Below are 16,237 nucleotides of genomic sequence, written 5' to 3'. Positions count from 1 at the left end.
AGGTGAGCGACATGAGGATCCCCAGATGGTGGTAGTCTTATCTTCTCAGTAGGCCAATGGGTTCTCCTCCCATGACTTGGGATCATTTTACACATCTTTTCTTGGATAGGTATATTCCACCCTCTCAGAGGGAAGAGTTGCGAGGTCAGTTTGAGCAGCTCGAGCATGGTCAGATGTCAATGACCGATTATGGGGCGAGATTCTCTGAGTTGTCTCGCCATGCACTTATGATACTTTCTACCGACACAGAGAGAGTGCGGAGATTTATTGCGGGGTTGCACTCCGGTACTAAGGCTAGTATGGCTCGAGAGGTTGAGATGGGGACTTCTTATCAGCTAGTAGTGGAGATCGCTCGGAAGATTGCGGGTTACCGCCAGAGAGGTAGAGAGCAGATGCAGCGAGACAAGAGGTCTCGCTTTTTGGTGAGTTCAAAGGTGACCCAACTGGGGGCAGAGGTCATTTTGGGAGGGGTCAGTCCAGCAGGCCTCCATATTCAGCACCACCACCTCATCAAGGTATTTCAGTGCGACCCTATTTTAGTGTTATGCCGGAGAGTTCTTACCGCCTGCTAGCTATTTAGGGTTCTCCCAGTAGGTACTCCGGTCATCAGGGGTGCCTACTTTAGTTCCATGCTAGAGATTCCATATTGCCCACTAACTATCCAGGTTTCTTCCAGTGGGTATTCAGGCTATCAGGGTCAGACTTCAGGGTAGTAGTATATGGCACCGAGAGGTTTTTATGAGTGTGGGGATTCGGGTCACATGAATAGATTTTGTCCCAGACTTCGTGGCAAGGTAGTATAGCAGGGACATCAGCCCATGATCACAGCGCCAGCCATCCGACCACCCAGAGGCGGAGGGCAAGCAGGTAAGGGACGTCCTAGAGGTAGAGGCCAGGCGGGGAGAGGTCTGCCAGCTACTGTTCAGTTAGGCGGAGGCCAGCCAATCGGCGCTCCAGCTAGATTCTATGCTTTTCCGGCTAGACCATATGCAGTGACCTCAGATGTAGTGATCACAGGTATTATTTATGTCTGCGGTAGGGATGTTTTAGTATTATTTGACACAGGATCTACTTATTCATATGTGTCATATTTGTTTGCTCATTTTTTGGATATTCCTCATGAGTCCTTGGGTACTCCTATCTGTGTGTCCACTCTTGTGGGCGATTCTTTGGTTGTAGATCGGATATATCAGTCTTGTGTGGTCACATTCAGTGGTTACGAGAGTAGAGCTAACCTTCTGTTACTTGATATGACCGACTTTGAGGTCATCCTAGGCATGGACTGGCTATCCCCATATCATGCCATCCTTGATTGCCATGCCAACACTGTTACTTTAGCGATGCCAGATTTGCCAAGATTGGAGTGAAAGGGCTCATCTATCAGTACATCTAGCCAGGTTATATCTTTTCTAAAGGCTCAATATATGGTCGAGAAGGGTTGTTTGGCTTATTTAGCTTATGTTCGGGATACCACCGCAGAGACTACGGCGATTGATTAGATGCCAGTAGTATGAGAGTTCGCTGATGTGTTCCTTTCTAACCTTCCAGGCATGCCACCAGATCGTGACATTGATTTCTGTACTGACTTGGCTCCAGGTACCCAGCCTATATCTATCCTACCATACCGTATGGCTCTGGAGGAATTGAAGGAATAGCTGGAAGAGTTGCTAGCAAAGGGGTTCGTAAGGCAAAGTGTGTCCCCTTGGGGTACACCGGTGTTATTTGTGAAGAAGAAAGAAGAGACTATGCAGATGTGCATTGATTACCGCCAGTTGAACAAAGTCACCATTAAGAACAAGTAATTGTTACAGCATATTGATGATTTGTTTGACCAGCTGCAGCGTGCTAGGGTGTTCTCTAATATTTACTTGAAGTCAGGGTACCATTAGTTGAAGATCTGGGACTGGGATGTACTAAAAACTGCTTTCTGTACTAGATACAACCATTATGAGTTTCTAGTGATGTCTTTCAGCTTGACTAATTCTCCAGTGGCGTGAATAGACTTGATGAACTGAGCGTTCGGGCCTTATAGTGATTCGTTTGTTATTGTCTTTATTGATTACATCTTGATCTACTCACGTAGTATGGAGGAGCAAGAGCAACATTTGAGAGTAGTGCTTCAGACCTTGCGGGAACAGAAGTTGTATGCTAAATTCTCCAAGTGTGAGTTTTGGTTAGATTATATGGCATTCTTGGGACATATTGTATCAGGCGAGTGTATTAAGGTAGATCCCTAGAAGATTGAGGCAGTTCAGAGTTAGCCTCGTCCCACATCGGCGGCTGAGATTAGGAGTTTCCTAGGGTTAGCATGTTATTATCGCCATTTTGTGGAGGGCTTTTCATCCATTACATCACCTTTTGACTAGATTGACCCAGAAGGGTGCTCCGTTCCATTGGTCCAATGATTGTGAGGCGAGCTTTCAAAAGCACAAGACGGCTTTGACTACTACACCAGTTCTAGTGTTTCCTTCTGGTTCGGGGAAGTATATGGTTTATTGCGATGCCTCACGTGTTGGCTTGGGTTGTGTATTGATGCAAAAGGGGCGAGTTATTACTTATGTGTCATGTCAGCTGAAGATTCATAAGAAGAACTACCCTGTGCACGATCTAGAGCTACCCTCGATTGTTCATGCTCTTAAGATCTGGAGGCATTATCTATATGTGATGCCTTGTGAGGTTTACACATATCATCGCAGTTTGTAGCATTTGTTCAAGCAAAAGAGATCTCAAGTTGAGGCAGCGCAGATGGCTTGAGTTATTAAAGGATTATGACATCACCATTCTTTATCATCCGGGCAAGGTAAATGTAGTCGTGGATGCCTTGAGCATAAAGCTAGAGAGTATGGGTAGCTTGGCATTCATTTCAGCAGAGGAGACGCCAGTAGCCTTGGACATTCAATCCTCGGCTAACAGACTTGTGAGATTAGATATTTCAGAGCCCAGTCGAGTTCTTGCATGCATTGTTGCTCGGTCTTCACTATTGGAGCAGATCAAGGCTCGACAATTTGATGATCTGCATTTGATGGTCCTCAGAGAGATGGTACTACAGGGTGGTGCCAAGGAGGTTTCTATCAGCAAGGATGGTGTTCTGCGACTCCAGGGTCGTTTATATATTCCTAATGTTGATGGCTTGATAGGGAGGATTCTAGAAGAGGCACATAGTTCTTGGTATTTCATTCATCCGGGTGCTACGAAGATGTATCGTGACCTGAGACAGCATTATTGGTGGCAGCGGATAAAGAAAGACATAATTGAGTAAGTATCTAGGAGCTTAAATTGCTAGCAGGGTAAAGTATAAGCACCAGAGGCCAGGTGAACTACTCCAGCAGATGACTATACCAAAGTGGAAATGGGAGGGCATTACTATGGACTTCGTAGTTGGGTTGCCACAGATCTTGCGGAAGTTCGATGCAGTTTGGGTCATTGTTGACAGGTTGACCAAGTCGGCAAACTTCATTCCAGTTGCAACTACTTATACTTTAGAGAGGTTGGCCCATATTTATATTCGGGGGATAGTTCGGTTGCACAGTGTGCCTATTTCCATCATATCAAATAGAGGCCCTCAGTTCTCTTTGCATTTCTGGAGAGCCGTACAGAGTGAGTTAGGAACCCGTGTAGAGCTCAGTACTGCATTTCATCCACAGACCGACGGGTAGCCAGAGCGGACAGTTCAGATCTTGGAGGACATGCTCAGAGCATGTGTGATTGACTTTGGGGGAAAGTGGGATCAGTTCTTGCCTTTGGCCGAGTTTGCTTACAACAACAGTTATCAGTCCAGCATCAAGATGGCTCCATTTGAGGCTTTATATGGTCGGCGATGTCGTTCTCCCATCGGGTGGTTTGAGCCCGGCGAGGCTAAGTTATATGGTACTGATTTGGTGAAGGATGCATTGGAAAAGGTGAAGTTGATTCAGGAGTGACTTCACACAACACAGTCTAGACAGAAAAGTTACGCAGATCAGAAGGCATGTGATGTATCATTTATGGTAGGCGAGAAGGTTCTCTTGAAAGTCTCGTCGATGAAAGGTATTATGAGATTTAGAAAGAAGCGAAAGCTGAGCCCAAAGTTTATAGGCCCATTTGAGGTGTTGAGGCGAGTTGGGGAGGTTGCTTATAAGCTTGCTTTATCTCCCAACCTATCAGGAGTGCACCCGGTTTTTCACATGTCTATGCTCTGGAGTATCACGCCAACTTGTCGTAGGTGTTAGACTTCAGCATTATCCAGTAAGATGAGAGCCTGGGTTATGAAGAGGAGCCAGTTGCCAGTGTTGCTAGACAGGATCGCCAGTTGAGATCCAAGAAGATTTCTGCAGTAAAGGTCCAATGGAGAGGTCAACCAGTCGAGGAGGTGACCTGGAAGTCCGAGGAGGACATGCAGAGCAGATATCCACACTTATTCAGCACTATAGGTATGAATCTAAACCCATTCGAGGACGAACATTTGTTTAAAAGAAGCAGAATGTAACGACACGACCGGTCATTTTGCTTTCTACAACCTCGTTCCCCTCAATAATACTTCCCGTATATTATTTTACTTTTTTATGACTTGTGAGGATGGTTAGTTCGGGGTTTGGAAGGGTTTGGATTGAAATCAGAACACTTGGTTCCTTAAGGTTGACTATTAAAAGGCCAAGTTTGACTTCGGTCAACCTTTTGGGTAAACAACCTTGGAATGGGGATTTGATGGTTCCAATAGGTTTGTATGATGATTTTGGACTTGACCGTATATTCGGATTGGGTTTTGGATGACCCGGGAGCGTTTTAGCACCTAACAGTGAAAGTTGGTTCTTTGAAGGTTTTAGAAGTACTTTAAATTTGGTTTGGAGCGGATTTTGGTGATATCAAGGTCTAAATGGAATTTCGAGATTGGGAATAGTTCTGTATGGTAATTTAAGACTTGCAGGCAAAATTTGGTATCATTCCGAGTAGTCTAAGTATGATTCGGTGCATTCGGAGCAATTTGGAAAACTTGAAGTTCATATGTTGATTCAATTTGGTTTTAGGGTGCAATTCTTCGTTCCGTTGATGATTTTTGAGTTTAAAGAGTTTGAGCAGTCCGTAGCATATTTACAGACTTGTTGGAGCCTTTGTACGGGGTCCCGAGTGGCTTGGGTGAGTTTCGAAATCCCCGGAGAAAAGTGTGATAAACCAGAAAAATCCAAGTTATGGTTTCCTTCTTCGCGAATGCGGAGGTAACCTCGCATTCGCGTAGAAGGAATTGTGATTAGGGGGATTTTTGTGCTACGTGTTTTCGATAGCTAGTTCGTTCGCGAAGGTCTGGACCAATGACCTTCGTATTCGCGTGAAGCGACTTGTGTTCGCGTAGAAGAGCCTGGGCTGGGCTGGGCCGCTGATTGTTCTTCGCTTTCGCGACGGGTAGGCCAAACTAGCCTCCGCATTCGCGATGCCTTGGTCGCATTCGCGATGCCTTGGTCGCGTTCGCGATGTGTTGTCTCCTGGGGGCCTGAGCCGTTTTCCTTCACGAATGCGAGGTCCCTTCCGCGTTCGCAATGAAGGAGGCAGCTGGGCAGTGAGTTTTAAAAATGGGACTTGGACATTTTTGGGGTCATTTATTGCATTCTTGGGCGATTTGAGAGCTCTTAAGGAGGGGATTTCGACCTAGCTTTGTAAGGTAAGTAATTTCTACCCAATGTGAGTAAAATACATAGTTTATGGGTAGATTATAACATGTAAATTAGTAAAAATTATGGGTTTAGATGAAAACCTAGGTTTTTGATAAAAATGGGATTTTACCACGAAAATGATGATGGAACTTAGTGAAAATCATATATTTATGTTCATAAGGTTATGGTTAACAACTTTCTTTGAAAATTTCTGGAATTCGGGCACGTGGGCCCGAGGGTGAATTTTAGAAATTTTGCATTTAGAGTTGGGTAATCACTTTAATAGTGGGATATGAACTTTTGAGCATAAATTGATTTATTTATATAATATTTGACTAGTTTCGAATCATTTGGCATCAAATTTGGAGGTTTGAGCGCATTCTTGAACTGGGAAGCAGGCTTTGAGACGAGGTAAGTCTCTTTTCTAATCTTGTAAGAGGGAATTTACCCCACATGTGAACTTAATTAATATGTGTTGTTATATGTGGGGGGCCATGTACGTACAAAGTGACGAGAGTCTGTACGTAGCTACTATTCCTGTTTATGTCCGGGTAGTTTTAGGCTTATACTATGTTGTGTGGCATTATCTGATTTTATTTGTTAACTGTATCGAATGGAACTAAGTTGAGGATTTTAAGATTGCAAAAGGTTCAAGTTGAATTTCCTTTATTTGAAAATAATTGAGAAAGGTTATGATTTATTGATAAATTTATATTTGACGGCGTCGCAAGTATATTCCGCGAGCAGAGTGATTCTTTCCACAAGTCTCATGGGAGCGGGCCGTTTGCCTCGGCAGGTTAATAGATGCATTTATGGTTCGTGTCGTTCGACCCTCGGCAGTGCACAGTTTATATTTATGTTAGATCGGGTTGTACGTCCTCGGTAGAATTTGTGCTATTAATAGGACTGGAAGTCCATTTCATGATTGATATTAATTCATTGTTTGAGAAATTATTTGTTTTAAATGAAGGAAATGATTTGGTTCTTAAATATGCTAAAAGGATTGTTTAGATATCTCTTACTTTGAGTTTTCTTGTCATCTCTATATATCATGTTTTAACTAGAATTTCATATTATCATATTGTTGGCCCTTAGTAAGTGTCGGAGTCGACCCCTCGTCACTACTTCTTCGAGGTTAGACTATATAATTACTAGTACATATTATTTATATACTCATGCAACACTTCTGTACTTAATTGTACAGGATCTGAGGCAGATGCATCGGGTTACCAGTCCGGCGCGCAGATTTGATCCCCATATCGAGACTTCATGGTTAGCTGCATGTTCTGCAGCAGCTGGAGTCTTCCTTATGTTATATTTTTCTATCTATTTTCTTTCAGATAGTAGACTAGTATTATTTTATATATTCTACTAGAATGTCCACATACTTGTGACACCAGGTCTTGGCACACACTAGTAGACTTATGATTTTGGATTTGTTTTCATGATTTCGATTTGCACTCGTTTGCTTCCGTTTAATTATTTTACATTTGCAAATTTCTAAAAAAAAATAACAAATGAGGAAATGTTATCCACTTAGTAATTTATTTAAAATGGGAAACTGCTAGTTTGATCAGTGTTGACTTGCCTAACAACGGTGTTAGGCGCCATCACGGCCTATAATGGAATTGGGGCGTGGCAGTCGCGTCGCTTGGCAAGCCAACAGTGAAAGAACCACGTGATTTTCCTTTTTAATAGATTTCCAAGTAATTAAACTTTCCTTAATTTAAAAGATTTAAGAAACAACAGGTTTAAATAAATAAAACGAAAGCAGTTGAGTGCAATCATAACCATAGTAATAATCCCAAAATCACAAGTCTACTAGTGCATGCGCCAAGACTTGGTGTCACAAGTGTATGAGCACTACTATATTATACAAAACTCTAGCTACTGTCTGAAATGAAAATAGACAGAAATGAATAAAAAGTAGAGACTCTAGGTGCTGCGAAATGGCTCGGGAAGCAGCTCACCACTAGGCCTTTGTACCGGGGATGTGAGCCGGTGTGATTGTCAGATGCACCTACCTCAGTTCCTGCACGGTCAGTGCAGAAGTGTAGTGTGAGTACATAAACAATATGTACCCAGTAAGTATCAAGTCTAACCTCGAAGAAGTGATGACGAGGGGTCGACTTCGACACTTACTATGGGCTAATAATATGAATACAGAAATTCTAAATGAACATGGGTTATGTGAATAATAATAATAATAATAACTCGTTAACAAGCAGGAACAAATAATTCTTTCACAAATTAATAAATTCCAAGTTAATTCCTGTCATTAATAATTGTAACCTCACAAGCCACAAAATAATATCAAGTATAATTAAGCTCCGAGTATTATTAAGCATGATTTATGTCGAGGTCATACGGCTCGACCCAGAATAACGTGTACACTGCCGAGGGACGTGCGGCTTGATCCATGAATACATTTATTCTACTGCCGAGGCATTCGGCCCGCTCCACAAGAAATGAGGATACTTTATAAGCATTTGACTTAAACGTTATTATAAGGCTAATACACAATCTAATACATTTCTCATTAACGGTCAAGTAATCCACTCTAAATTCAAGCAAGTGAAATTCGGTCTTTTACAATTCCTCTAACAAGTTCTAATATAATTTAGGCACTTAAATTAATAAGTAGGGTGCAAACATTAGTAATTCATGATTTGAGTCCTAAACTACCCGAACATAAGCATAAATAGTAGCTATGTACGGACTCTTGTCCTCTCGTGCGTACGTAGCCCCCACAATTAGAAGCAAATATTAATTTAAATCACGTATGGGGTAAATTTCCTCTTACAAGGTTAGACAAGAGACTTACCTCATCTCAAAGCTCACTTTCCAGCCTCAAATTCACTCCTAAGCCTCAACTCGGTGCCGAACAATCCGAAACTAGCTAAATATTGTATAAATTAATCAATACATGATCAAAAGTTCATATTCTAATTATTAGAGTGATTACCCAATCCCAATTGAAAGGTTCCTAAAATTCGTCCTCGGGCCCACGTGCCCGGATTCCGAAAATTTTTTAAGAAACTTATTACTCATAATCTCACGAACATCAACTATATAATTTTCACTAAATTCCATAACCATTTTTATGGTTAAATCCCATTTTTATCAAAACATAAGTTTTTCATCTAAACCCATAATTTTCACAATTTTACATGTTAAAATCTACCCATAATCTATGTATTTAACTTACATTGTATAGAGATTACATACCTCAAAGTGCTAGGTGAAAATCCCTCTTCAAAGAGCTCCAAAATTACCCAAGAGAATGAAAAATGAGAGGAAATGGCCTAAGTCCCATTTTTAAAACAAGACACTGCCCAACTGCCCCTTCTTCGCGAACACGGAAAGAGCCTCCCGTTCCCGAAGGCAAACAGCCCAGGCCCCAGAAAATTACCCATCGCGAACGTGATAAGGTCCTCGTGAATGCGGAGGCTTGATTGGCCTACCCTACACGAACGCGAGGGCTTATTTGCGAATACGAAGAATAACAGCGGCCACAGCCCAGCCTAGCCTCCTCTACATGAATTCGAGCCACGTCACGCGAACACGAAGGCCATAGTTCCCAGACCTTCGCGAACGCGAGCTAGCTATTGCGAACATGTAGACCAATTTCAGCCGCATATTTTCTTTCTTCGCGAACGGGGCCCCTTCCCCGCGACCGCGAAGAAGGAAACCAGAACCAGAAATCTGGTGTTTTCCAACTTGACTCCGGGCGGTCCGAAACACACCCGAGCCACCCGGGACCCTGTCCAAATGCACCAAAAAGTTGATAAACATAATACAGATATGCTCAAACTCTCGAAACGCGTAGAACAACAATGAAACTAAGAATCGCACCCCAAAACCAAATCGAATCAAAATATGAACTTCAAGCTCCCAATTCGCTCTGAACGCGCCGAATCATACCTAGGCTATTCGGAATGATACCAAATTTTGCATGCAAGTCTTAAACCACCATATGGAACTATTCCCAGGCTCAAAATCTTAAACGGACCTCGATAACACCAATATCTACTCCAAACCAAATTTAAAGAACTTTAAAACCTTCTGTGAGCCAACTTTCACTATTAAGCGTCGAAACGCTCTCGGGTCATCCAAAACCCGATCCGAACATATGACCAAGTCCGAAATCATCATAGAATCTATTGGAACCGTCAAATCTTTATTCTGAGGTCTTTTACCCAAAACATTGACTCAAGTCAAGCTTAGCCTTATTTAGCCAATAATAAGGAACCAAGTGTTCCGATTTCAATCTGAACCCTTTCGAATCCCGAACTAACTATCCCCACAAGTCCTAAAACAGTTAAAGCATATACGTGGAGTGTTTAGGGAAATGGGGATATAGAAAGCAAAACAACCCATCGGGTCGTTACAATAGCAGCCCTATTGGCCTTCGCGTTCGCGAGATGCCCTACACGTTTGAGATGGCTCTGCCCCCTGGCCTTCACGTTCGCAACACGCCAACCGCGTTCGCCTAAAACACACAACTGATCCTCCTTCCACGCCCATACCCATTGCGTTCGTGTAGCTTTGGTTGCATTCGCGAAGGGTAATTCTACCATTGCTTCGCGTTAGCGACCTCAACCTCGCGTTCACATAGAGGAAATTCCACCCCAGCCCAGGTTAGTCTTCGCGATCGGGAGAGTAGCTTCACGATCACGAAGAAGGATGCACCAGATATCAAAAAACTCAGAACCAACAATTTCCTAAGTCTAAAAACCACTCTGTAGCTTATCTGAACTCAACCGAGCCCTTCGGGCTCCAAACCAAACATGCACACAAGTGTAATAATATCATACGAACTTTGTCAGGCGATCAAAATACTAAAGTAACACCTAGAACTACGAATCGAACATCAAAATGAATGATATTTTTTAAGAAACTCAAGAACATGCAAATTTACAACCGGTCATCCGAATCACGTCAAATCAACTTCGTTTTGCACCAAATTTTGTAGACAAGTCATATATAGTGAAATGAACCTACACCAAATTACGGAACTGAAATCCAAACCCGTAGTAATAAAGTCAACCTATGGTTAAACTTAAGAATATTTTAAACCTTTAAATCGTTAGTTTTCGACAAATCACGTTAGGCATACGCTCAAGTCCCAAATCACGATACTAACCCACCGGGACCGTCAAAACACAGATCCGGGTTCGTTTACATAATATTTTGACCATAGTCAAATCAAATGAGTTTTAAGATAAAATTTCACATTTTCTTCTATTTTTCACATGAAAACTTTTGGAACAAGACACGAACTGTGCATGCAAATCGAGGAACACTAAACGAAGCTAGTCGAGGTCTGGGAACACGGAAATAAATGCTAAAACTCAAAGTGCTCTATCGGGTCATCATATATGGGAGCTTAGCCTTTACTCTTCGCGAACACGACATCAGGACCACGAACACGAAGTCATGGTGGGAGTAAGCCTTCGCGAACGCGAAGCCCTATAGCCACTGCTACTTCGCGATCACGTCAGGTTTCTCGCGAACATGATGAACACCTGACATCCAGTCTTTAAAACTTTTAAAAATCGAGATTTAACCCATTTTTCACCATTTTCCCTAGAGGCGATTTTGAAGAGAAATTTCATCCCAACTTCATAGGTTAGTAAATTTTAATTTGTTTTCTTCCATTCCCATCAACACCCATTGATTTCTAACCTCTAATCTAAGCTTTTTCATGGTAGAAATTATAGATTTTGAGAAATTGAGATTTAGACCTCAAATTGAAGTCGGATTTCGAAACTAATCACATAACTAGGCTCGGTGGGGCAAATGGATAATCGAATTTTGGTCCGAATCTCGGGTTTTGACCAAGCGGGCTCGGGGTTGACTTTTTTTAAAATCATTAAAGATTGAATCTTTTTCCCACGTGGGTTGTTTCTAAAGCTTATTTTGAATTGTTTGAACTATATTTGGTTAGATTCGATTGGTTTGGAGGTGAATTTTAGAAGAAATGCTCGGTTGAGCTCTGATTTGATTGCGGAGTGAGGTAAGTATTGGATTTAACATTGACTTGAGGGAATTAGAAAATTTGAAATATGTGTTATGTGGATTATGTCAGAAAACGGCGTATATGCGAGGTGATGAGTATATATACGCCGTTAAGATATTTGTTCCCATGTTTCTCGTTATTTCATGAATTATCTCATTCAATGCCTTAATTGTTACATGATTTATTTGCTTTCTATGCCGTAAATTGTTATTTGTCATTTAACTATTCTTGTATTAAATTGTTCGTCCCTTCCATGACTCCGTGCTTATTTGTTGCTTGCCTTAACTGTGTACTTGCACACCTTAATTGTCACGTGCTTTACTTATCCTGTTGTTTTTCTTTGAAATATTTGTTGCATTCCTTTGATTATTATGTGGTTCCTTTATTGCCTTGCTCTCATACCCTTTGATTGTAGAGATTCTTATAAATTGAGTTATTGGATTGTTTATGTTTACTAGTTTCTATGTACGTGTTTCACACGTAACACCCCAACTAAGAGGAGAAGGATGAAAAGAAGCCCAAAAGAAAACCTTAAGAGAATAAATTTAGAAGTGTACAATACAATAGGCTTGATTAATATTGAACACGTTCATTTCGTGCAACTTATGTCTTATGAAAATATTAAAGACATCACACTTGTAGCTAATTCATAGCTTGCATGTTTATTATTACCATTAACGTTTTAACTGCTAGGTTCTGTAGGAATCAACGATCCTTTTCTCTTTTACTGCATATAGATGTTTTCACTCATTTCCCTCATAGCTATTATATCCGATAAACTAAAATTTTCGTATTAGCTCTCCCTAAAAAGAGAAAAAAGATTGGAATATCAACAAACATCTATTATTGAATTTACTCGATCTCTGATTCATTGTACATGAACAAAGCGTGTATGAAAGACTTTTGTGGACATATGAGATGACTTTAAAGATTGAACTATAAGAACTTACTTCTTCTTGTAGATTTTTACAATAGGAATGAGAAGAAACATTTAATCTTTGAAAATGTCAACAAATATATAAAGAATCTATAAACAATGTATGTCACACTTGCCTTCTATCTACACATACAAATATTTGATCATCACTCTTTTCTCTCCTCCTCTTTTTTTTCTATTTTTCCTTTCTCTCTAGCTTATAATATTAAAATTTAAGTTTTAGTAGGTTAATCTCAATTAATATATTATTTTATTATTGAAACTAAATGTTTTTCAATGATTTAGTAAAGATAATCTAATCGATATAAGTAATTTGTCTCGTATTTATGATTCTTTATGGTAGTTAATACATGTCTAATTTAAACTTGTTCTTCTCTACATTTATTCTCTTTTAATTTAAAAACCAAACTCTAATTACTCTTATACATGCATTGATGTAATATTAATGGTATCTATTTTTTTTTTCAATTTAATCGAAGCAACATTATGATTACATGAAAGTCAAAACTATAAGGTTGTAATTGATTCCTAGAGTGAACAATTTTGCTCCACAATTTTCACTTTTTTTATTAGAAGCGAATTTTAATTCTTAAATATTTGTGTCACGGACTCAGCCGCTTACTTGATACGTTGGGACAAACAATAATAACAATACTCATTGTACTTTCATAAGTGGGGTCACTTGATATACTGGGCCTTCTATCACATTAATTTATTCATCATAGTAAGACTTGGTGCTCTTATAAACTCTTTTAAGAGTGTGTAAGAATAAGTATTATATAATGGAGTACTCAAAAACTTCGATTACATGAACTCCACTCCAAAAATTTATTATGTTACCTATAGTTAATTAATTTTGTGTGCCCCGAGCTAGTTGGTGATTGTCTTTTCCCTTGAGTTAATACTCCTCGTACATTATAAATAATTAGTGTAGTGAGGTCATATTAATTAGATTTTCTAAAACTCAAAACATTTTTATATCGAACATCATATGCAGCAACATACGTTGTTCACAATTTTTAATTAGTTTATAGTTACAAATTATGCGTAGATCCAAATATCGTATGCTTACAATATTTTCATTTCGAGTTTAGAATACCACCGTTATTTAATTTTGGTTTGAACTTTGTTAAAGATTCAGCCAAATCCTAAAAAGGTTGTTATACTTAAAAAGTAGAGAAATTTATATTATGTAATAACAAATCTATCGTTGGGCTAAATTTTTTTATTTTTATTTCCTCCTATTGTGTTTTAATTTCCTAGGAAGGATTTGCAAAAATAAACTTGGGAGAAATACGTGTGAAAAGAAATAGTATTCGTATCGAAATTTGATTCAAATCCATCGTTTTCACAATTTAACCAATCTAAAGTTATTAGATATTAATCTATGCTAAATAACAAAATTAAAAAACAAGATATAAGATAAAAATAAACTTAAGAGGAATATGACAGGTTAAATTTTTTGCCGGGTAAAGCCTAACTCCATATGTAAAGAAATAATATTAGCTAGATCATAATTATCACCACTGGCATCATAAACAAACAAGAGGAGAGAGGATCGATGCCAGTGATGATATTATATATCTTCATCCTTCTAAAGCTCGAGCAATTTTGAATTTGGCACGGGTAATTTTGTGGAAGAAAATATATATGATTGACATATATCTAGATTTTCTCCTGAAAATTCTAAATATGATCGACCCAAAAAAGTAAGCAAAGTAAACACATGATAAAGTAGAGGCTAACAATGACGCTGGACAACATAATAAAATTTGCATCGATCTTGAATTTCAATTTTTGACGAAAATACAATCAATTGGCTGTAATATGTAATGACTATTTGAGATTACATCAATTAGGAATGGGTTTTGTTAATGTACTTTTCTAATCAATATAGATGGTAATTAGTAGCGGATCTTTAAGTACCAAAATCCAAAGGTAGTATACTTAACTAGAACTCTATGTCTATTATGTTTTACCAAAATAACCTATAATTTTTTTTTATATATTTTAAGGTTATTTTTGTCGATCAACATCATATTCATACTTTTATAATAATATAGATTGAAATTATTTGTGGATCGGGTTGCACGCCACGTAATTTTTGGGGGGTTTTGGGGACAGATAATAATTTAGGCAAAAAAACGATAAAAAGTGATAGTTTAAATGGGTTTTAGAATATTTACTCATTACATTATGACCCGTTTATCCAAGTAAACTCTTAGGGGTCGTTTGGTTAGAATACGGATTATGCAGGTATAAGTAATGCCGCTATAAGTTATGTTAGGATTAGTTATGCTCGGATTGTTGTTTATTCAATTGACATGTTGTATTAAGAATGACAATTGCATAATTTCTAAGAAGAAGGCATAAATTATACCGGTACCAACTATCTCACCCTATATACATTATACCAGAATAACTTATACCTAATTTGCTAACCAAACATAATATTAAAATTATATTAAATTTTTATATCATCCCTATACCTTTTTATCCTCAAAATCATTAAAGGGATTTTTGGAAGAGTAAAGACTTCCCTGAGTAAGTGACTTGAGCAGTGACGTGCTTTCCTCCGAAGTCCAACCCCTTTGATTCCTCCCCACTTTCTTCCCCCCCTTCCATCTCTTCACTTCACTGTCTATATAAATATTCATTCATATGTAATCTTCCTACTCGTCAGGTTCTATTCACACTTCCCTTTATTCCTAGCAATTTCATCAGTTTTCTGGAGTCATGGCAGAAGAAATTCAGCAATCAACCCAAGGCCAAAGCTTCCCACTACAAGATCGAGTAGCCATCGTTACCGGCTCTTCTCGCGGCATCGGCAAAGCCATCGCCCTTCATTTAGCATCTCTGGGTGCTAAGCTCGTCATCAACTATTCCTCCAACTCCACAAAAGCCGACGACGTCGTAACCCAAATCAATTCCACCTTCAATTCCTCTCCACGCGCCATCGCCGTCAAAGCCAACATCTCCGACCCAGATCAAGTCAAATCCCTCTTCGACTCTGCAGAATCGGCCTTTCAATCGCCGGTCAACATCTTAGTCAACTGTGCCGGCGTACTCGACGGGAAATACCCATCAATCCTAAACACAACCCTTGAGGATTTCGACAGGACCTTCGAAGTGAACGCACGTGGGGCTTTCATATGCTGCAAGGAAGGGGCTAGCAGAATCAAGCGCGGCGGAGGGGGGAGGATTATATGCTTAACGACATCATTAGCGGCGGCGTTCAGGCCTGGGTACGGGGCTTACACGGCGTCGAAGGCGGCGGTGGAAGCCGTGGTAAAGATACTGGCGAAGGAGCTGAAAGGGACTGGAATAACGGCGAATTGCGTGGCGCCGGGACCCATAGCGACGGAGATGTTTTACGATGGGAAAACGGAGGAGATGATAAAGAGGGTAATTGATGAGTGTCCACATGGAAGACTAGGACAGACGGAGGATGTAGCGCCGGTTGTTGGGTTTTTGGCAGGTGATGCTTCTGAATGGGTTAATGGACAAATCATTCGGGTCAATGGCGGCTACATCTGATCCTTTTTTTTTTTTCTTTCTTTTCAAACAATGGTGTTCGATCCTTGGTTCTGGTTTTAATTTGTCTCATTTTGGTTTGTTTTTGAATTACTACTTATTTAGAGTATTATTTTTCTA

The 16,237-nt window shown here is 39.8% G+C and overlaps 1 protein-coding gene across 1 annotated transcript; it reads left to right on the top strand.

Annotated features, from left to right (window-relative positions):
- The first annotated feature begins 15,096 nt into the window (after positions 1-15,096).
- On the top strand, positions 15,097-16,237 carry LOC104245239 (NADPH-dependent aldehyde reductase-like protein, chloroplastic). Its single transcript, XM_009800822.2, has one exon. It carries the CDS (start codon positions 15,320-15,322, stop codon positions 16,118-16,120), a length of 801 nt encoding a protein of 266 aa, XP_009799124.1. The 5' UTR covers positions 15,097-15,319; the 3' UTR covers positions 16,121-16,237.

This window comes from Nicotiana sylvestris, chromosome 11 (genome assembly GCF_000393655.2).
Source record: "Nicotiana sylvestris chromosome 11, ASM39365v2, whole genome shotgun sequence".
Taxonomy (NCBI): Eukaryota; Viridiplantae; Streptophyta; class Magnoliopsida; order Solanales; family Solanaceae; genus Nicotiana; species Nicotiana sylvestris.
The sequence above is the reverse complement of the archived record's forward strand: the minus strand, read 5'-3'. Positions and strand labels throughout refer to the sequence as shown.